Here is a 22,499-nt window from a genome sequence, read left to right on the forward strand (position 1 = left end):
GTGTTATTTCTTAGGCCAAAGTCATCAACACATTTTTACCAGTGGTCTTTTTAAAGCCTAACAGCCAGTGCAATGACATGGTATATTTCCTGGAGCCCCGCATTCATAACTATTACAAAGAGATTCACTTTACACTATTGAGAGTCCTCTCAACCTTTTAGAATTCAGATATATTATTAATCAAAGAGATTGACAAAGAAACTAATGGTTTGTCTGATTTTCACTGGGGCACAATCCAGCCAGCAATTGATTGTGGCACCAGGGACACCTGCAGCTTCAGAATACATTTTCACTTCCAGGAGGAGAGAAAAAAACATCACCACGAGGAAATATTGCCCCACCACATGAATATGCAGGGACTTGATACCAGCAGTGTCATTACTAATGTTGCTGCCAATTACAGAGCATGTCATGACACTGTGATTCATGAATATTCATCGTTGACTGATATAGACAGCAGCAGTATGCAGAGGCCTCTATTCCCATTTTACTGTCTCATTGTGAATGGTGAACAGGTACCTCCATCATACCATGGAGGCACCTTCCAGCTGCAAGACAAGCTGTTCCATAAGGCATTGCTAGTTAACAGTGTGTTATATAAAGGTGTATAAAAGTGATGAAGTGCTCCCCGGCTCTAAAGAGCAGGCATTAAAGCATATTAAGTAGACATTTAAGCTTGTAAAGTGGGAATCTAGAAATGGAAAGAAGACACTGAGCAAAGGGATGCCTTCAGGGTCGGGCTGTTCAATTCTCAGAAAGTTTGATACCTGCTGGTGCTTAGAAATTAAATGAGGTTTGTGCGAGGGACCAGCAGATTTTACAAACCTACTGGGCTTCTATTTAAGTGTGTGTAAGTGAGTGGATCAATTCCCTCCTCATTCCTATCCAGTTGCAGGGCTAACTAATGTTAAGTAGGAAGTGGATCAATCAGTGATTATGAAATTAGAAGAAGTGGAAAGCTTATTAGTAAAACCCATTTTCTCATTTTTTTTTTTCAATTATTTTCATACCTTTGTTCAGTGATCTTGCTTAAATACCATTTTGAGGAAGTGGTGCTTCACGTAATAGTTCCCTGTTCTACAACTATACATCTGCTCCTCTCCACTTAAAAAACACTTAGAAAAAATACAGTTCTTACTCTACATGCTACTCCACAGATAAGATATGGCATGCAACACATGATGACTGGCTGACTTAAAGGTGCTAAACTAGAAATTCAGAGCATTAACAGAGCACAAGTATTTGCTATGGAAAGACGAGGAGGGAGAGAGAGAGAGAGAGATATTTTACCCAAGGCCAGAATCGATCCCTGGACGTTGAGGTTCAACCCTTTCTTACTCCCTATGCGTTAAATACTGCAGCTTAGTCTCTCTGCTTCTGCTTTCCACGGAGGCTCTCTTTATGCAAAGCACCCGACTTGCAATTAACTCCAATGTAAACACACCTGCATCATTATTACACAATCAGAGGAAGAATAAAGTGCGAGATAGTGCACACATGGTAAGCAGCAGAGTGTGTGTGTGTGTGTGTGTGTGTGTGTGTGTGTGTGTGTGTGTGTTAATAAAGGGGCCGGGGGGAGGTGTATTGTTGGGTAGAGTGGTGGTACTTGGCACACTAGGTGAGAATGTGTTGCGTAGGTATATGTCATGCGCTGTAACCGATCAGCTACCAAGCTGGTCCAGATGTCGCCATGTTGAGAGCTGAATGGAGGCAATCTCTCGATCACAGATATTTGAATTTGGGATTACGCAACTTTGAGTCAAAGTAGCAATAACACAATCAATAAATATGCCATTTAGTAAAAGTACAGAACTATAAGTAAGCAAAATTTACTTAAAAAATAAAATACAAGTGCTCATGATCTTAGTCAGAAAAGTAACTGTCGCACAATAGTGGAGTGGAAGAGCACAATAGTGGAGTGGGAGTGTAATGTAGGACATTGAAACATTCAAGTAGAGTAAAAGCTCCAACTAATTTAACTTACAGTACTTGAATTAATATACTTTTGTTACATTCCACCTCTACACATTAATGCCTCCATCATTGAACACTCTGAAAGATATCATGTTGTCACACCGATACCTTCAATAAGTGCTGATTTAGAAGAAGATAATTTGTCACTGTGGAATTACCACTTAAGTATCTGAATACCTGGAAATGACCACATCCAGTCTTCCTCCACTACATTACCTCATCACAACAAAAGTATTGAACCTATTCAAGCTGGAATGTAATCAAGTTGCCACAGCTGTGCCACATCTGCATAGACTGACACTCTTGGCTAGGCATGCGATGTGTGTGAGTGTAATATGATCTTAGAATTAATATAATGGTCAGATCTCGTTGTGTCCAGATGACATGGAAAATTGGAATGGATCACTCCACGCAAGTGATGCTGATGGTGGACCGTGACGTAAGGACCACTTGCAACGTGACGTAGACTAGACCTGCGCCGCTGTGTTGGTGACTAACTATTCGGACCCAAAACTGTTGCGTTAAGAAAAATATAGAAAACCGTCATTTGGAGCCAAATTAGAAAGTAGTTGCAGCTTCACGATGAACATCGCGTTCTGCGAGTCAAGTGTGATTACTGCTCACTTCCCCGTCGACACCCCAGGGCGACCTTTAAGCCGCTGGACTGACTGTACCCAGATCCATAAGCACCCTGCGACACCGCCATGAAGGCAGCGTATACATCTTTTACTAATAAACCACATTTTTTTTGGAGATTTCCGGGTTGTGTCTGTGGAAACAGACACAAGTGTTTGTGTCGGTCTGTAAGCCAATATAAAAATATGTCTATCTCGCTCTCACTCGCGCGCGCGCGCGCACACACGCACGCAAACGCGCGCCCACTCACTAAAATTGGTAATGTCAGTAGACATTTCCTCAAACAAAGTTAAAAATATAATCTCAGGAAATGACTTCTGTGTGATTAAAACTAACTACTCACTTTCAAATGGCTGTCAATTAATTGCGCATATAAATGGGAAGTTAATTATTCTTCAGTAAAATGGCCAATTAAACGGCTAATTGTGTTTTCATTCCAAATTCCAAATGGTAAATGACTGACAGAAATACAGTGAGACCACGTCCTGTAGTGTTTTTCACACAAACTAGTTTACATTGGCTCTGCACAAACAGTCTACATATGTGTGTGGTCAGTAGATTTCCGCACACAGTTAAAGTCTTTGTGTAGTCGGAAGCCTCCTGTGAAAAAACACAAGTGAAAGATGGTCTAATTAGCACCATGAGGCAAGGAGGGGGCAAACAAAAAAAAACTTTTACTACGTTATTTAGCTTCTGAATATTCACAGTGTGGAGAATTTGTAATGTACAAACCCTGCCACCAAGCCCACCTGAAAACGAATGGGCGTGAACAGCATTAATGGGGTTAGGTTAATTAAAAGGTTAATTGTAAGAAACAGAAGCTGCTTTATGTATTGCTGGTGAACAATAGTGTCCTCTAGAGGTGAGTGTAACCATGATATACAGTTTCCATTCTCACCCGACTTGCACACTCTGTCCTTGTGTGCACTGAGTACAAGGCACACACACACACACACACACACACACACACACACACACACACACACACACACACACACACACACACACACACAGCTCAGAGACTGATGCCTGTTAAGTGAGTCCCATGATAAAGCGCCAATCCACTATAACACACGCGGCAGCTCGCGCTGTGATGCTGGCTGCTGTGGCGTGCATGTGGCCATACGTATCCACGCATCTTGTTGCACCCTAAATGCGCGCTCCCTCCTCACCTTGGCTTGATGCCCGGGCCAATATGAATGTTTCAAAATGTAGGCCAACTCCATTGGCTACAAGGTGCTGGTGTAAGATTACACAGAGATCAGTTTTGCCATCGCTGCAGAACAATAAAGCCAAAAGATTATGTTTGCGACTGCGTCAATCTCAGCGTTTTTCTGCGTCACTCTCCATTCTGCCCGCTCCTATCACGTTTCCCTCTCTGGGGACCAAATTGGTTCCCTCATGACAACTGGCTTCAGGCCCGCTAATTATCCCCCCTTCCTCCTCCAGCAGCTCTATACCAGCCCCTATGAATAGGCAGCCCACCCCGCAGACCCCACCCTATCTGAGGTCTAAATTTGGAACACAATTGAAATACAGAAATCCTGTCAGAAGATAACGAAGAATAATATTGACCCTCGCTTCATTAGGCCTATTTCATACAAGTGTAGTGAGTCTGGCGTATTAGGCACATTGTGACACAACTGTGCCAACGTGCACCCCTCTCAATGTTACACCGCAATAACAACCACCAGGCAGTAAATAAGCTCAATACTCGTCTGTGTATGTTTCTGGATGTGTGTGATTATACAAATGCATATTAACAAGTTGGTTGCTACAAAGTTTACATTTATTGTATGTCGAATTAACTGAAGTGTCGGTTTACCGGCCATGACTGTGTCGTCATTTGTAGAAAAGGAACGTGCACTGCACACATTTTAAAAAAAAAAGAAGAAAAAAAAAAGTTTGCAGAAACTTCCAGCTCGTCACGACCTGTCTCGTTTGCTTTGCCGAGTGATGAACACAATGAAATCACAGCACAGATTAATATCGTCCCAAAACAAGCCTGACCAAAGTATACTGTGTCTGAAGTGAGCCCGGAAGGGTTTAGCCCCCACTACATCTCTGCTAATGTCCATGTGGGAAGCAACATAGAACACATACCACAAGACAAACATATTCGCCAGAAAAATTGGGGCTTGAGAAAGTTCCCACGCGGATTGGTCCATGTCGGCGTCGACGCCGATGACGTCGCGCTGTGAAACACGTGGGCCACGGCATCCAGAGCTCACATAAACAAAGCCACATTGGCCAGACTGGGTAGTCGAAGCTGGTGTCGCTGTCAGTGCGCGGAGTCACACGGTTTGTCTGCCTGGCTTTGTTGGGTGCCGCCGCTCACGATTTGGAGCTTTTACAGAAATTGATGAATACCCCCTGCATGCTTATCGCATGGATTGAAAGTCACGATCCTGATGTGAAAAAGGTAAGATTCACTCATCTCTTTGCAACACAATGCGCTTCACAGGCATCGGCTTCTTCTCTTCTTTTTTTTTTTTTTTTAAATTGTCTTTCCTTTTCCTCTGTTTTCGCTGTTAAACTGAATTCCACAACTGACTCTGACCCGGACTGCATGTGCAGATGTGCTGCTGGTGTTTCACCTGAATTTAAGTTCCCGCTATAATGTCAAGTGCGCGAAGTTGGTCTGTTTATCGCTCTAATCCGCACACTTTTTTTTTAAGAAAAGAAAAAGACAACTGGTGCCGTTTGATTCCTATATGCACGTATTTAGTATTTATCCGTTCAAAGTTTTTTTTAAATGACATTTTAAACGCTGCGCATAATTCCAAATTGGCTGCAGTTTGTGCGCATTTGTGTCGGGGAAATCTGTCGTGGTCATTTTTAGGTATTTGTTGTATTTGATAATAAATGTCTAAGTGATGTGTTTTATCAGGGAAAGATCCAGAACAGAGCCGCTTCCTTGAATCCTGACAACCATACAACTCCCGATAATACCCATTTCAAGTGTCACCAGAAAACTGTCAGAAGACTTGAGGTAGGATATGGAGAATTATTTACCAATAAAAATACAGATGTATTATTGTTCCATCGTATTGTATTATGAATTCCCTTTTACACATAAAGCTCTTTTAATCGTGTTTATTCTTTTTTTTTTAATTTAGAGTAAAAGTAGATTGAACACTAAACCGTAAAACTCTTTTCACAGTTTGAACATTTATTTGAGGATTTCTGATGTGTTTCTCCCGGTTTGGGTTTCAGCCATGCCCTGCGTTCAGGCTCAGTATGGATCATCACCACAAGGAGCTAGTCCTGCTTCCCAAAGCTACAGCTACCACCCCGCCGGAGAATACAGCTGCGACTTCTTAACACCTGAGTTTGTTAAGTTTAGCATGGACTTGACCAACACTGAAATCACAGCCACTACTTCTCTCCCGAGTTTCAGTACATTCATGGACAACTATAACACCGGTTACGACGTCAAACCGCCCTGTCTGTATCAGATGCCCCACTCTGAGCAGTCCTCTATCAAGGTGGAGGACGTCCAGATGCACAATTACCATCAGCAGAGCCACCTGCCTCCTCAGTCGGAAGAAATGATGGCTCACTCTGGGCCTATGTACTTCAAGCCCTCCTCGCCTCACGCCCCGAGCACGCCAAACTTCCAGGTTCAGCCAAATCACATGTGGGAGGACCCTGGTTCCCTCCACAGTTTCCACCAGAACTATGTTGCGGCCACGTCTCATATGATGGACCAGCGCAAGAACCCCGTGTCGAGGCTCTCGCTCTTCTCTTTCAAGCAGTCCCCGCCCGGTACCCCCGTCTCCAGCTGTCAGATGCGGTTCGACGGGCCGCTGCACGTCTCCATGAACCACGACAACCCGGGCGTGCACCGCGGCCTTGACGGCCAGAGCTTCGGGGTGCCCATCCGGAAACAGGCGGGTCTGGCCTTTCCTCACTCCCTGCAGCTCGGCCACGGGCACCAGCTGGTGGACAGCCAAGTGCCATCGCCCCCGTCCCGAGGATCTCCGTCAAACGAGGGTCTGTGTGCGGTCTGTGGGGACAACGCAGCCTGCCAGCATTATGGAGTGAGGACCTGCGAGGGCTGCAAAGGATTTTTCAAGGTGGGCTGACATGACAGCAACCGTGAATCAGTGTCACTGTTATTACATGAAAGATATGCTGTGTGTTCCTTAGTATCCACGGCGCCCCGGAGTTATATAGTTTCTCAATTCCCCCCCCAAAAAAGAATAATAAACACAAGCTGAACATCGGATAGGATTACAGTGTGTGGGCCCCGTTAAATATAACACACCTATAAGTGTCTGCCTAAATTAACTTTATATGACAAGCATATCTGTCCATACATAGTTGATCTCAAAGGAATAAGTGACATATGAAAGAGCAGGAGTGTGTATTTGTTGGCGGTCTATTCCCTCTTGTTGACTCCCAAACCGGAGATGAGACAGATATTATATCGTTTTCATCTTTTTATATATTTTTTTTATGTTGTATCACTTGTGCAGCAAACCGCAGTCCGTGTTCTACATGTTGTATATCTTTGGAAATAAGCCTGCAGAGTGACATTATGCTTTTCTTGCCTTTCAGCGCACCGTTCAGAAAAATGCAAAATACGTGTGTTTAGCAAATAAAAACTGTCCTGTTGACAAACGCCGAAGAAATCGTTGCCAGTTCTGCCGTTTCCAGAAGTGCATGGTCGTCGGAATGGTGAGAGAAGGTATGTTTAGACCATGCATTACATTTTATATTAGTAGTTTATATTTAATAGTTTGTTGGATTGTTGTCTTTTTTTATTTTTATTTTTTTTTACCACATTTAAGTATTTACGCACAACAACAGGAGGGCATATTAATGACTCATATGTCATATATTCCTTCCAATGAAGTTGTCCGAACTGATAATCTGAAAGGTCGGAGAGGACGCCTACCATCCAAACCCAAAAGTCCACAGGAGCCCTCCCCACCCTCGCCGCCGGTGAGCCTCATAAGCGCACTTGTTCGGACCCATGTGGACTCCAACCCCTCCATGTCTGCTTTGGACTACTCCAGAGTAAGTACAGTGCCATGACTCCAGAAATAAAACACACACACAGCACTAAAAAAAAGAAGAAAAAAAAGTTGACCGCGACTTCTCCGGGAGAAAACAGAAAGAACAAGATTGACGGTCTTTTTAATTGTGTCCTGCTTTTAGGTAACAATGCATTGCCTTGCAAGCTGTGTGTAATACATCTCCTAACTTTGTCAGGCTTTTAATGTGGCATATTTTCTCCTAAGTAAATTGCGTTGAAATAGAGAACTTAATAAAAAAAGACATGAATTTAATCGTGAAAAAGCACCCTCTCCCTCTTGGAAATGGGCATTGGCAATTTCACGGATTATATATTTTAAAGGACCTCATTAACGCGCTGTTTAAATTAAATTCCAGTTCCAAGCTAACCCTGACTACCAAATGACTGGAGACAACACTCAGCACATCCAGCAGTTCTATGATCTCCTGACGGGCTCCATGGAGATCATCCGGGGCTGGGCGGAGAAGATCCCCGGCTTTGCTGATCTACCGAAGCAAGATCAAGATCTCCTCTTTGAATCCGCCTTCCTTGAACTTTTTGTCTTGCGGCTGGCGTACAGGTAAGCCGCGTAGTTATTAAACAAAACAATGTTGGCTTTAGATAATCATCAGCTCCTCCTTCAAGCTTCATTGCTTTGGGTTTTATTAGCTGCCCAATAATAAGAAGGCTGTTAAATTCACATTTATTGGCGAGCGTAATTAACGGCATTCTCTTGTTAATTACAGGTCCAACCCAGTCGAAGGCAAACTTATTTTTTGTAATGGGGTGGTGTTACACAGGCTACAGTGCGTCCGTGGATTTGGAGAGTGGGTGGACTCGATCGTGGACTTTTCTTCCAACTTGCAGAGCATGAACATCGACATCTCAGCTTTCTCCTGCATTGCCGCTCTCGCCATGGTAACAGGTGCGTAAAGGCGGCTGCTGCTTTGGAAACTGTGCCTGCGAAGTTAATTAAGGCACCGGAAATAACTTGTCTTTGTCCTTGTATTTCGTATTTCAGAGCGACACGGGCTAAAGGAACCCAAACGAGTCGAGGATCTCCAAAACAAGATAGTCAACTGCCTCAAAGATCAAGTGACTTTCAATGGCGGTGGATTGAATCGTCCCAACTACTTGTCAAAACTCTTGGGAAAGCTCCCTGAACTGCGCACACTGTGTACCCAAGGTCTGCAGCGTATCTTTTACCTAAAACTAGAAGATCTAGTCCCTCCGCCAGCAATAATTGACAAACTTTTCCTCGACACCTTACCTTTCTGAGTCTGACTCGATGGCAAGACCTCAAAGAACTTCCAAAAGACTATTTCAGAGTCAGACTCGACAGGTTTTTAACGCTATTATTTCGGAATAGTTGCAAGCTATGTAGGCTAATTGAACAAACAGTGCGCATTATGAGTAAGTATTCATGAAAGAAAAAAAAAAGAATAAGAGAAGGAAGACAGTTTGGTTGCTGTGTAGGCCTTTTTCATTTTATTGCCAAACAAGTGAATCGGAATTTCTCTCCGGTGGACAAATAGTCAACAAAGTAAATCCGGTTTTACAATCATATTGTTTATTTAACATCGGCTCTACTGATTCAGCATCAGATGTAGTATACTCCATTTATATATATGACCACCCACGCGCACACATATGCACACACGCACATCCACTGTATATTATTATAGATTATGTGATGCCTCCAATGCATCGGTTTATAACATGTGTACAAAGTTTGTTATAATGAACATTTTCTTTTCTTTTCTTTTCTGACTCGTGCCTATGTGTTTCTGACAGGATCCCAAAAAGTATCCAGAAAAGACAACGCATGTTCTAGTTTTATTTTGTTTTCCTTTTCCTTTTCTTTTATAGGCACTTGCTGAGGTGATGTCTATATATAATATATAACGGACACTATGTAGTCTGCTAGATTTGATACAGATTCGTAGTTATGGCACTCCTTTTATGTATGGCGCATATGTGGAAAATATCTCATCTGTATAGAAAATGAGGGACCCATGGTGTTTGTAAAACTGTCAGACATTCCTTGTTTGTATGTGCTGTAAGTATTGTTGCTGTTGAATATAAACGTTTCTATATATTTATTATTTCTATTGCCAAGAGCTACACTAAGCATGGTGCAATTTAAACGATTTCAAACCATCCAAGTTCATGCTGAGCACGTTGTCTATGTTTTATGTCTTATAAACGTCTAGGTATGATTTAACACGTTTTGGAAATGAAAAACTCCCATCTTATATCAAGAGCTTCATGAGTGTGTGATATAGGCCCACATCTTTGACATCATGATGTACTTATAACTTCTGTAACGCATTTGGTGCCGGATTAAAAAAAAAACAACTTTAGAGAGAAATACATATTTAATGTTTACAAATAAAACTTTAAAATCAATTCTTTGCTAAATAATTTCTCTGAAATTAATTTATTCTTTAAAGTAAGACATCTCTGGTCGGAAGAAGCAACTTTTGCACGAGAGAGAAAATATAATTTTGGAAATCAAACTTATTCTAATTTTCCTAAGTATTGTGATCGACGCTTGCATATTAAATGAAACGTGTTTTAATAAGTTCTTTATTTTAATATCGTACTTAAATTAAATATGAAATTTAGTTAGTCGAAAAAGTAAATTGGCGCATTTAAAGACTTTAATATTTCGCAGGCCTACTCATGTTTCATCTTGATTTTAAATTATCTGCTTCTACAAAAACATGTTACACGTATTTCATCATTGTAATCGTTTTATTTAATCCGAACCTGAGCCAACATTTCAAACAAAATGTCACTGATTTGAAGTAACACCTGAAAGCTTTCTCCTCTATATTTTCATATTGAAGAAGAAAAACAGATTGTACTGACACACTGCAGGCTGCAGGAAAAAAACAACACAAAGGACTAATAAATATGCGTCTTCGTTATTCGCTGATTCGGGAATAAAAACTAATGGACAACCAAACAATAAAAAAGACATCGGATTTTATATTTCACTCTGGATGCTCTTTGTTGGTCAGAAAGTTGATGGAAAGGAAAGTTTAAGGTTGTCTTTCTGAACAGGCTTTCAGGATGGAAAAAAAATGTAACGGCTATTTTTTATATAATTTTCATTTGTACAGGAGATCTGTTGCGCTTCATTCGCCTTCACCTGTATCACGCAGACTGTGCACCTGTTTTACTCCGATGAGTCAGACCAGAAACCCGCAGAGCTCCCATAATAAACGGGCCGACTACCTAAAAGCTGCGATTACAAAGCGGGATAAAATGCACCTGAAAACAACACATTTATTGTGAATTTAAATCCTGCTGAGCGCAGGTAGCACAGCTTCAAGTTGTGCGTCACAGCGCTACAATCTGCGGCGGAATTTATTATGCGGGAACAAGAAAGACACTATACCATACAATGTTCTCTCACCTACAGATTTAAAGTTGTTTTATTTCTTTTTTTTTTGTTTAGAGCCCCCAAAAAAGTGACCTTGTGGTGTACTGCAGTGTAATAGCAGGCATACATCCGCCCGTTATACCATCAACCTCCCACAAACCCCCTCGGGGACTCCGGGGTCCGCGCCTCTGATTTCGCTCGGCTAAAAAAGTCCAGCTCCTTTAACCGCATGTAATGATCGCCCGCATAACACGTATACAAGTCAAGCCACTTTTGAGATGCTGCTGCGCCTCAAATCAGCAGAGAAGAAAGCCATTAAGAAAAGCTCCTAACGCGGCAGTGATTGGCCCGCTCGGAGCGCAGCAGCGGCGCTGTCACACCGCCTCTCCTTTAGTCTGCCAGAAGAGGTAGTGACGCCAGGCTCTGAGGCATGTCTGGGACTTATCCTCCCTGATTCCACATTTATCCCATGATCAAGATGAAGGGAACAGCTTATTTTGATAGATATTAGCAGCAGGCAATAAATTGTCTAAATAATTAGATCGTCAGTGTAAAGTGCTAATTCCAAGGCAAACTGGGATTACATTCAGAACCAGTTTGCTGACATTTAGCAGATCTGTTGAAAGGGTGCATTACAGTGTCACAAGTCCTCTCTATTGACTCAAAGTACAGTTAGGCTTTAAACATGTCTTTCTCAGCACAATGCAACATGACACAAGCCGCTAATACATCTGTCAGTGTGTGTGTGTGTGTGTGTGTGTGCATGATTATATATGCTGGAGGACTTTGAGTTTAAATTAATTAAACAGCCTATGACTTCATTTCCTCCCTGCATTTGACATCAGCGGAAGGGTAGACGTGATGGCGTCAGCACAAGTGGGGCTAGAAGGGAGAAAATGAAAAAAATCTGGAGTTGGCCGTTTTCTGGCACAGAACAACAAACCAGTGCCAACAGGTGAACGTGGCCATCTTCCAAATAGAGCCGGTGTATCTGCTGCTGCTGCTGCTGCTGCTTGTGCACAAAGTGAGAATCAAATTATATGCCTGAGTCCCAGCTTCTGAGATCGCTGCTTCCCGTTCACAACACAGCGGGTAAATGCCACACACATGCACGGCACACACTCGTGGACGGTATGTTGCACCCACAGCTGCACTTTTCTCTAATTATGTGATGCAATTGGACAGGTTCACAGGTGCTCGTGGATTTGAAGTGTAGCTCCGCTGCAGGAGTTTTCATTGACGTCAGGAGCCGGGCCTCCAACAACAAAACTGAACAAGGATATGCGTTGTGTTGACTCCAATCTGAAATGTTGGAATTCTCTGCAAAAAGGTTCACATGTTGACTGTGTTGGCTGTGACTTAGCTCCGGTCAAGAGGGCTAATGTGTGAATTATCATGTTGGGAGGCCGAGATAAGACAAACCGTTTGCCTCCTCCGATCCCCCTGGTGGGAGAGCACTTGACCTTTCACCTCGGCTACATGAGAACTTGTTAGACAGACCTCTGATGAGGAAAACTCTGTCGCTCAAACTGCTAGTGGATTTATTTCTTGAGCAGTCAGGGAAAGAGAATCGAACGAAAAATTGTAAAGATGCACAAATATGCATGCTACATTTCACCTGACTGGAATTAAGCGCGGAAGAAATGACGGTAATGTCTTGAGTGAGTGATCCTTTTATTAGAAGGCTTGTGAGCAGGACCTGAAATAGATCCACATGACTAAAACATGCTCTTTATTACTTGACTTTCTTTCAAGTGAAAGTGATTCAAACAACTCGTCTGACTTTTCACACTGGATGTTATGTCACCCATAGAGGTTGTATTCCACCTGTCTCTGCAGCAGTCCTTGTTTATGTTCCACTTTTCAATAATTCTGATACTCTTCATTCATTCTGCGCATTCGGGCGACTCCCAGGATCACTTCCTCTCATGTTACCTTTCCCTCTGTTCAGGCAGGCTGCTGTTCGAGCCCGCAGTAAAACATGTTGATTACACAACTTATGAATCTCATGAGTCCTTCCGACTATAGCTCTAAACAAAATGAATGAATAATGATCTTGGGATACGATGCTTTGGATACGACTGCCTATAGTTATACTGCTGTGACTATTTGATTTACCATATTGAAATGCTGATGATTGTCCAATAAATAATGCAAAAAAATGATTTCCAAGTGGCGAGGCAGGGAAAGAAATCCACCTTGCATATAGATGGAAGTGAGCCGTGTCTGTCCCTCTCAGCCTGTGGCCCGGAGCAGCTTTATCATTCATAGGACTAAACAGACAATCAATTCAGCAGCCATGTATGAAGGATGAAGGGATGCGACAAGCTGTGAATGATGAGGAGCCAAAAATCAAAGGCCTCACTCCTTCTTAGCTCTAATGGCCATTACCAGCCCAGACAGCACCAGTAAAATGAGGTTAATCATTTGCACAGATCCTTTCAAAGAAGATTGACTGGACTTGACGCCTAGTTAGATCACTCATAAATATTTACTTCATATCAAACAGCTGTGTATTCTCTGTTATTGCACATTGATTTCTGACGGATGCTATCAAATTATTGTTTCAAGTGTGGTCAAGTTAAAACCACTAATGCAATGCTTCTAACGGGACTCAATTATGCTAACCACAATACATTATTAATGCAATGAAATTGGCAGGACATTGTGTGAGAGAGGAAATGCTTCAGGTTTCTGTGGGAAACTGAGAATTTGGTGGGAAAAAAGTAGCGTGAGTTTGACAAACTATCATAACCTGAAACCAGCAGAGTGGGAGTCTTACGTTCAGTGTTATTATGGGTAGTACACCCTGAGTAAAATAGGCCCGCATGTATCAGTATTGAACACGCAGGCTCGGTCCTTTGACCTTATTGACAAAATGAAATCGGAAATTTCCTTTATAGAAAGACTAAATGTTTCCTCGGGCAGACATGTTTCCGATTCAATTAGTTTTAATGAAGCCGGTGCTCAGTGGTCACTGAAGTAGAAAAAACATGCATAAATGCCTGATGGTAATAGAGGACATATTAAGGAGGAAGGCATCAGACACACGGTGCGTGTTTCTAAGTGGCGCAAAAAAGCCTCTATCAGGCCGGTAGGAGCCAGTGGCTTGGGAAGCAGTGAATTATATGAGCCTCAAATGATGCATTAGGATCTCTGGGGCGAGGCTTGAGGAGACTGAGGAGCAAACTGTAAAAAAAAAAAACACACAGGAAAATAATCTGGTTTTGATGACACACGTGAGGGTATCGCCCAGCGGACGGTAAAGTCATGTTCTTCACAAAAAACAAAAAAAATCAGATTTACGTATTGGTATCATAGTAGGCTAACCTATAAATAAAAGGAATTCTTCGATTAATGTTATTTTGTAATTTATGACGTCTTTACAAATGCTGCTCATTACCTGCTTTTTGTATCCACCCCCATTTACACCTGCCACTGTGACAATGTGACTGAATGCAGGGCTGCAAACTACCCCCCTCCGACCCCCCTCCCATCCTCCCCCCCGTCTGATGGCAGTGTGTAAAATGTCAACATGGTCAGATGCACTGGCTCAGTTCCCGCAAGAATATGCCCTCATCCAGTGTTATGGTTTGTGCCGCTGCTCCATGTGAAGTGAAACATATTAAACACACCCATGCACATGTAATGTGTTCATGTCTTTGAGTCAAATTGTGTGTGTGTGTGTGTGTGTGTGTGTGTGTGTGTGTGTGTGTGTGTGTCTGGTCTTCTATCATCTGCTAAGAGTTCCTTCCAGTCTCTTGCAGCCCTCGATGCATTTAGTCTTGTTGAATTAAAGCAATCCATTTTAGAAGGGAGGTACTTGCGCGAGGTCGAAGGTGCTGACCGTGTAGTTGCAACGTCCCTGGTTTGATTCCAGCGGGAGAAGTTTGTTGCATGTCATTCACCTAATTCTCTCTGGCCTGATTTCCTATATGTCTCTACTGTCTGTTCCAAAAGAGGTTTAACGTGTCATCAACATAAATAATTTAGAAGAATACAGGTGTAGTGAAAGGGATGTTTCCTTTGGAAAGATGTAGAGCTACACAAAAATGATATCTATAGAGGGATTTATGTAACGTTCAACCCGAAAATAAGTTAATTTTGAGCACCAAGACCCCAATTGTGTTGCACCTTGATCAAACAAGCTTATAAAAGGGTTGCTCAGGTGTTGCAGCTACAAAGTCATCCTCTCACTGCACTTTTGTCTCTGAGATAAAGTCCAGTAGAGATAAAATTCACTCAGAATTGTCTGCATCTGCAGGTCGTCTCAGGCCTCTGCACTGGTTTGCTGCGAGTGTATGCATGCATTTCTTTGTGCATGAACACGTACACTATTGGCAAGTATACCCGCGCAGTGACAACACAAACAGATGTGCGTATTGTCATGATAGTTTTATAAAGCTCTCGTAGCACATGTAAGTACACATCTACAGTGAGAAGGTGCCAATGGATATTAGATTGGCGGGTCTTGAGGGGTCAAGAGGGGAACATTGTGTATGTGTGTGTGTGTGTGTGTGTGTGTGTGTTGGACAAAAGAGAAGGAAAGAGGGGGTGGAGTGTCACAACAGACAGAAAAGATCCCGCCCAGGCTCTCACACAGCTTTGTCATATCACGAGGAGATTAGGAACACACACATGTCAAGCTAGGCAGAGCCTGCTGCAATAATGCACCTGCCAGCTCTCAAGATCCACTCAACCCGTGTTCAACCTCTTGTTCCTGCAAGCTAACACAAAAGCACACACACACACAACATTTCTAAATATTGATCCCTTTCCTTAATGCGCACATGAAAACAGAAGGACATAATATGAAATCAGTGGGAAATTAATGAATTGATAGACAGCATGAAGCATATCAATACATGAAATGCAATCTGATAATTAAAGTTGAAGGAAAATGTAGTTCAACACACGTACAATGAAAAAGACAAAATATTGAAGACATGAAAAGGTTGGGATCTGGGGAAAGTGGATATTTTACATGAAAACCCTGATGGGAGAAGGTCGTTGTCCCTCTTCATGACAGAGTTTCCCAAGAAAAGGAGCGAGAGGAGCGGCTCAAAGAGATTCATCTCCACCTAGATTCAAGGTCATCCAACCTAGTCATCCTAGAAGCACTTGAAAAATATGGAGTGAAGACTGGAGATATTCTTCTCCCCAAAAAGGAGTACGGAGGCAAGACTGACTGAAGAGAATCACTGACCTTCAAACAAGCTCTCTATCCATATAGAGTAGGGGAAGACATGCACAATCCATCAAAAATGCACATGAACTTTCCCTCTTCAAATAGTTCCCGCTTGAATAGCAGTCAATGGATCAACTATGAATATTGCATGTACTGAATTGCAGGAGGTTCAGATTGAATTTGCTGCAAAAATAAAAAATAAAAACCCAAATCTGTGATACTCGAATATCAAATTATAAGCTTGAGTCTCAAAGATTATGTTTTGAGCACAAACAGATTCCAAAACAGTGAGTGAGAGAGTCTCTGTTCATGTTTAAATAAATGTGTAAAGTAAAGGAAGTGAGCAAACAGTTGAACCATCTAAAAAGTAAAGAGAGTAAAAGACGTGCAAGATGTTATTGAAAAGTGTAAAAAAAATAAATCACACTATATGGTCATGAAATTGCCTTTTGCCACAGTCCCTTTTCAAGAATGGAAAGATCAGTGTTAATTTTCAGCCGTTCTTTGATTGGATGAACCTGCCTCCCTCTTGCACGACATGGCTACCACAGGTCAGTGGCTGGTGCAGTGTAGCATGAAACAAACAAATAGAAAAAGGCACCTTGTGGCACTTGACACTCGCCAGAATGCAACTGACGGCAAGCCTGCCAGCGTCCTGTATAACGGCTGGTGCCTCCTAACCAAAGGATGGAGAGAGAGAGAGAGAGAGAGAGAGAGAGAGAGAGAGAGAGAGAGAGAGAGAAAGTAGAGGAGGGGTGGCCGATAGAGGGGAAAAGAGAGCTGGGAAAGGAGGAAAACATGGATCTAGATAAGGATGATGGAGAAAATGATGGGGCGAGAATGTCGGTGCTCTGAAATCCAGGAAGAACTGAAACCAGAATAAAACCAGGTGCAGTGAACATAGATTAAATATTGAACAGCAAAAGTATTCCATTGTTTGATTAAGAAACACAAATTTCGAAGCGGTGGCTGTGAGAGAACCAGTGGAGCACGCTCACATGCATCAACAGCACGCCTGGGTATGCCAACAAAGCAAGGAGAAGCTCAGATAACAGGAGACAAATAAATACATAAGTTACACATGCTGCTAGTCATATAGGAATCTCACAGATTGTTTCATCACGTTTGTTTAGAGATCTTGACGAGTACTACTGCATGAATGCAAAGCTGTATAAGGGGCTGCTCACATGTTGCATCTAAAAATATGTGCAAACCGCCAGCCGTGCGTCTTTCATTCTTTTACACTACTGCTGTTACTATGCAACCGAGACTTGTACGCTTTGATGACAATGTGGTTGCGGTCTTTTTAAACAAAGTCAAAACAGAGACGCACGGATTTCCAGCACCTTAAATCCCTCACCGTAGTTTCACTGCTCCCTTTGTCAGCGTGACCTTTCAACCGGATGTGCATTGGACGGAAAGGCTGGAGCAAGTAAAAGAGTTCACGGGACAGACAGTAAAGCTCCAGGTAGCTCAGCACTAATTGATTAACTTCTCTTCTATGTCTTCCTGATATATTTGGTGGTTTCTCGTCACATGTTCCAAAAGTTGAACTATTAAATCTCGGGGTGCAGCCGTGGTCCCATGAAAATTAGACACTTGGGAACCCTCGCTTTTTAGCGCTATTTAATTATTTTTTTTTAAGTGCGGTGATAAAAAGAAGAGCGCTTACCAGAAAGCTGTAGTCCGCTCCTCATTTCTGCTGGAGGCCAGAAGCTGGAGGCTACATTAGCTGTTACTAACACAACCATATCCCAGAACAAATTGTTGGCGTTGCATTGTGGGTAATATAGGCACCATGTTTTCAACAAGAAAATATGTTGTCTCTGTTATCCTTTTTTTATTTTTTATTTTCAACCATCCGTCTATTGAGTCCAACAATGAAAGGACCTTTATTTAGATCTACTACTGGACTGACTTTTTACTGTACTCAAATGTATAAATAATCTAAACACTATTGTGTTTAAAGACAGACTTCTCCAACAGCCCATGCAAAATTGAGAATATATATATATATAAGATGGCAAAAAGGAGGAGACGGGACAAGACAGGGGAGAGGGGGATGGAGGACAGGAGCCAGGCCGATCATCCTGTGATAAGACGAGGAAAATAAGTCTGATTATCAGAGCGGCCGGGAGCATTAGACAGACAGTTGGAAGTCATCTCAAAACTCAAGAGGGAAGAGACAAGACAAGAGGTCACAATTATGCCCCGCTAGCTGCACTCCCCTCCTCCTCATGAAGTCCTCTAATATATTCGGTTAGTTCCTGTATGGCGCGGAGGGGAAATTCTAATTAAAGGGTGGGGGGAATTTTGACACATGTGAGGCAGAGATCAATATTTAGCACCATAATCAGCCATTCCTGATGGCTTGACGTTGTCACTGCGAGCAGACTGCAGCTCTCCATTAGAGAGCTTGGGAAGGAGCAGACGAGCAGGCGGACAGGAAGTCAGCCAAGCAGGCAGGCTGCAGAGAACAGCCAGACTCCCAGCCATCATGAATCAAAGCAAGTGATGCCTCTCCTGCTTCATTTTGCTCTGCTTTTTATCTTCATTCATCCTCTTAAGGGAGAAAAGTGAACTCTGTCAGACTGGTTTGTGACAGCGGGGCAAGAGAAGTGGAAAAGAAAGGAAGAAAAATACCAGAGAGGGTGAACGGTAGATCAGAAGGAAATGCAGCTGTCAGGACCTTGGACTGTGAGATGATTGTAAGGTACAAAGATGGTCCTGTCTATTGTGCAATTTTCTCTTTTCATTTGATACATATTTCATATGAACTTCAAATGGTAGTGGCAAAAGTATTTTTATAATTTCTAAAGTAATAATAGCCATACCACACTGTGGAAATATTACATTACAAGTAAAAGTCTTGCGTTTCAATTTTGATTTCCTCAACAAAAGTGCAAAAGTATTACTAGCAAAATGCAACTAAAGTAAAAGTACTCATAAAGCCAAATTAAGCCCCCTGTGAGTGTGACGTTATTGGTTGGTTGGAGCTGGTGGAGGTGGAGCTTAGAAGAGGCATAAATCTATAACAGCATATCTGACCCGCTCATATGTCTCATGTGTATAATCTTCATCTGTAAAGTGACTAGAAAGTGAAAATAAAGTACAAGTAGAATATGAGTAGAAGTATAAAAAGTATGAACTGGAGACACAAAAGCTCAACTGTAAATTTGTAGTGCATAACTTGAGTATGTGCACTTTGTTAGATTCCAAGATTGAAATACATTTTCTTTTTTACAAACAGCTTATTTCATCTCCGTAACCACAATTACCATATTCATTTTCCAAACCGACACGCGCACACTCTCACACGCAATATTTGTGGCGTGTGAACAAGGCTGCTCAGCTGACACGGATAGGGACTACTGACTCAGTATCAGGAACATGGTGTTGTTTCCTGAAGGCAAGGAGAGAGGGCGAGGGGCAACGGAGGGGGCATGTGGAGGTGTGGGTGCATGTCTCCGTGTGTGTGTGTGTGTGTGTGTGTGTGTGTGTAGGTGTGGAGGGGGGAGGGGGGGGGGCAGTCCAGCCCAGGGTGTCCCCTGTCTCCATGTGTCAGCCCATCTCCTTGTTCTTGCATGTCAGTGACACACACGTGGGTACTTACCAACCCAAGTTGCTCCAATTAATGGCTGTCCCACTGCGCTGTCCGTTGTGCGGTATGCTAGCCTGGGTGACAAGATATGGTCTGGGATCTGTCTCTCCAGTGACATAAGGAAGGAATTTTAAGAGGGAAAAGTGATGCAAACACACACCGCCTCACGCTGCGCCGAGATAGGTAGATAACAAAGACTCTTGTAAATGAGTGGCAGCGAGGAAGGCACTGAGGATTCTCTAATTACTTGCTGCAATCTATCTAAGTCACTGGCCTTCTAATTTGATTTATCAGAATGCATGAATTCCCCTGGAATAATGCCCTTATTAGAAGGACAGAATTGACGGGGGTACAAGAGGTCTGCTGAGAGGAGGAGGAGGAGAGCAGAGATTTAAGCATCAATTACAGTCAAAAGGAGAATTAATAGTTATTAATCCACAAACATAGCCATCGTTCTCTCTGCTGCCTCTCCGCCACTTGGAGACAATTCTCTTCACACTTCACACGCACGCGGTCACACACACTTTCACGGCGTGCACAGACACACATAACAGCATAAGGAATACGTACACAGGCATGTGAACAAGTATGTGTACGTCGACAAACACACAGACGCAAACCAACATGCACAACAACCACACCCATATATTCACGAGTCAAAATACAGAAAGAGGCAGGCTTACTGCAGATCTGAGGGGAAATGAGGAACCAAAAAAAGGAAAAGGAATTACGTATAAAAAGCAAGACAACAGTAACAAAGGTAAGATGCCATAAATATCTCTTACTGTGGACAGTTGGTATCATTTGGCCCGCCGGTAGATCAAAGGTCTTTAACTCTTTAACGAAATTCTTGACTGACAAATTCAATTGCTGTCCGTCTTCCAGGGCCCTCAATGTAATATGTGCATTTTGATTCAATTTACCCAGCAAATACATACATATACATATTGTTTATCTGGTTATGGGTCCACAAAAATCAATACTTATATCTGTGCTTTGTCATTCCTAAGTGCATCATGAAATAGCAAGATATCCCTCTAATTGAATCGTACAAAACCACATAGATTGTTAATTTTGTGCTATTAAGCTAAACAACATTTACAATGTCTTCTGTTTTGCCTGTTGATGACTCTTGTTTGTCCCCTTGTAAGGGAAAAGAACATTTTATATATATATAAATTGAATTTAGAAAGGTCAATCTCTAAAAAATAACTATAAATCAAAGATAAAGCTAATTTGTATCATTTCTAAGGAGAGGAATTCAAAGTACACAGGAACAGTTTTCAGAAGCCCTCGTCCTTAGAAACAGAACAATGGCGGATGCATTTTGTAATTGCGCATTATCAGGATTATTTAGATCATCCTAATTAATTCATATGCTACAACAGTACTTAAAAAACACACATGGTCAGATCACATTCACAAGAATAACAACAAAGGGACAGCTTGTCATGTTAAATAATTTAAAGATCAGTGAAGGCAGCAGTGCTGCATTACAGTAGTTGACACTCTGGTCTGAGTTTTATGTTAAATCCTGTGGTTTTTGTTAAAGGGTTGCTGAGTGGCTGAAAGGAGAATGCCAGTGTGCTGTTGCCTTGCTGTCAGTCACACAGAGGCAGTATTTAGACAGGGAGCGGAGAGGGCTGCTCCGCTGCCAGCTCCTGCCTTTTAAACAGCCCTTTCCTCAGAGAGACAGCTTAGCATTGAGTGCCAGTCAACCTCACACACACACAAACACACACACACACACACACACACACACACGCACACACACACACACACACACACGCACACAGTTTGATAGCCTCTTTGCTAAAGAACAATTTGGCAGAAGGGGAGAAATGATCATGTATGGTCCGATCCAAAGGTACATTGTAATGGGTCTATCCCCCTGCTTCAACAAAGTGGAGCGAACGGCTTCTGGACAGCAGATTCATCAGCATTACTTGAATGGAGGAACAAGCTCATACAGCATTACGTGGCTGACAGGGGAAGATGAATCTAGGCAACTCAGCGCATCGGGGATCCTCATAGACCTTCAGTCATGGCCCGTGGTAAAGACTGAAGGATGGGAGAGAGGTTGTAGAGATAACACATCACGCCCTGTCTACGTCCCATATTATGATGCTGTCCTGTAGTGTCTGGGACAATACTGTGTTAGCTGCCAGAGTGCCGTTGACATCATTGACAAACCTCTATGGTGTCAGGCAGTCACTCACACTTCAACTGGGTGTCTGTCATCATGCTCAAACGGTCAGCCACTGACACCTTTTCACGTGAATGAAGATTCTCCAGTGACTGACAAAAAATAGTGGATGGCCTTTAAAGAGAGGGAAAAGACACAGCAAGAATAGCACCTCATCTCAAAAGGAGAGACTTATAATTTGCAATAATGGCACACCGGTAGATCTCGGAGAGAAAATTACAGGAGAAAGCCAATCTGAAATATCCTTTTAGCTGGCAGAAACACATCCATTGTAGACAGAAGTCTTGTTTACTTGGTAAAATGGCATCAATTAGGAGCGGATGGCAAAATTAGCATATTCTCTTAATGGACTGGCCTTTCTTGTGCGGCGCTCTCACACTGATTGTATGGAAGGGACATGTTAGGGGAGACTGAGAAAAGGTCAGGTGTCTGCACCATTCAGGTGATCATATTTTTCACCAAACAGTTGTGCATTCTCCA

The 22,499-nt window shown here is 42.5% G+C and overlaps 1 protein-coding gene across 1 annotated transcript; it reads left to right on the forward strand.

Annotated features, from left to right (window-relative positions):
• Positions 1-4,931: 4,931 nt before the first annotated feature.
• Positions 4,932-9,918, forward strand: nr4a2a (nuclear receptor subfamily 4, group A, member 2a). Its single transcript, XM_068572314.1, has 8 exons — positions 4,932-5,032; positions 5,501-5,602; positions 5,827-6,689; positions 7,174-7,303; positions 7,472-7,635; positions 8,011-8,213; positions 8,380-8,558; positions 8,655-9,918. The coding sequence occupies exons 3-8, from the start codon at positions 5,829-5,831 to the stop codon at positions 8,909-8,911; spliced, it is 1,794 nt and encodes a 597-aa protein (XP_068428415.1). The 5' UTR covers positions 4,932-5,032; positions 5,501-5,602; positions 5,827-5,828; the 3' UTR covers positions 8,912-9,918.
• Positions 9,919-22,499: the final 12,581 nt, after the last annotated feature.

Source organism: Clinocottus analis, unplaced genomic scaffold (assembly GCF_023055335.1).
Source record: "Clinocottus analis isolate CAN_PGR_092001 unplaced genomic scaffold, fCliAna1.0.p SCAF_12, whole genome shotgun sequence".
NCBI lineage: Eukaryota > Metazoa > Chordata > Actinopteri > Perciformes > Cottidae > Clinocottus > Clinocottus analis.

Coding starts and splice junctions, on each gene's coding strand:
- nr4a2a (XM_068572314.1), top strand. CDS start 5,829: ATGCCCTGCGTTCAGGCTCAGTATGGATCATCACCACAAGGAGCTAGT. Junction 7,636..8,010: donor CTGCTTTGGACTACTCCAGA/GTAAGTACAGTG, acceptor ATTAAATTCCAG/TTCCAAGCTAACCCTGACTA. Junction 8,559..8,654: donor CGCTCTCGCCATGGTAACAG/GTGCGTAAAGGC, acceptor TTCGTATTTCAG/AGCGACACGGGCTAAAGGAA.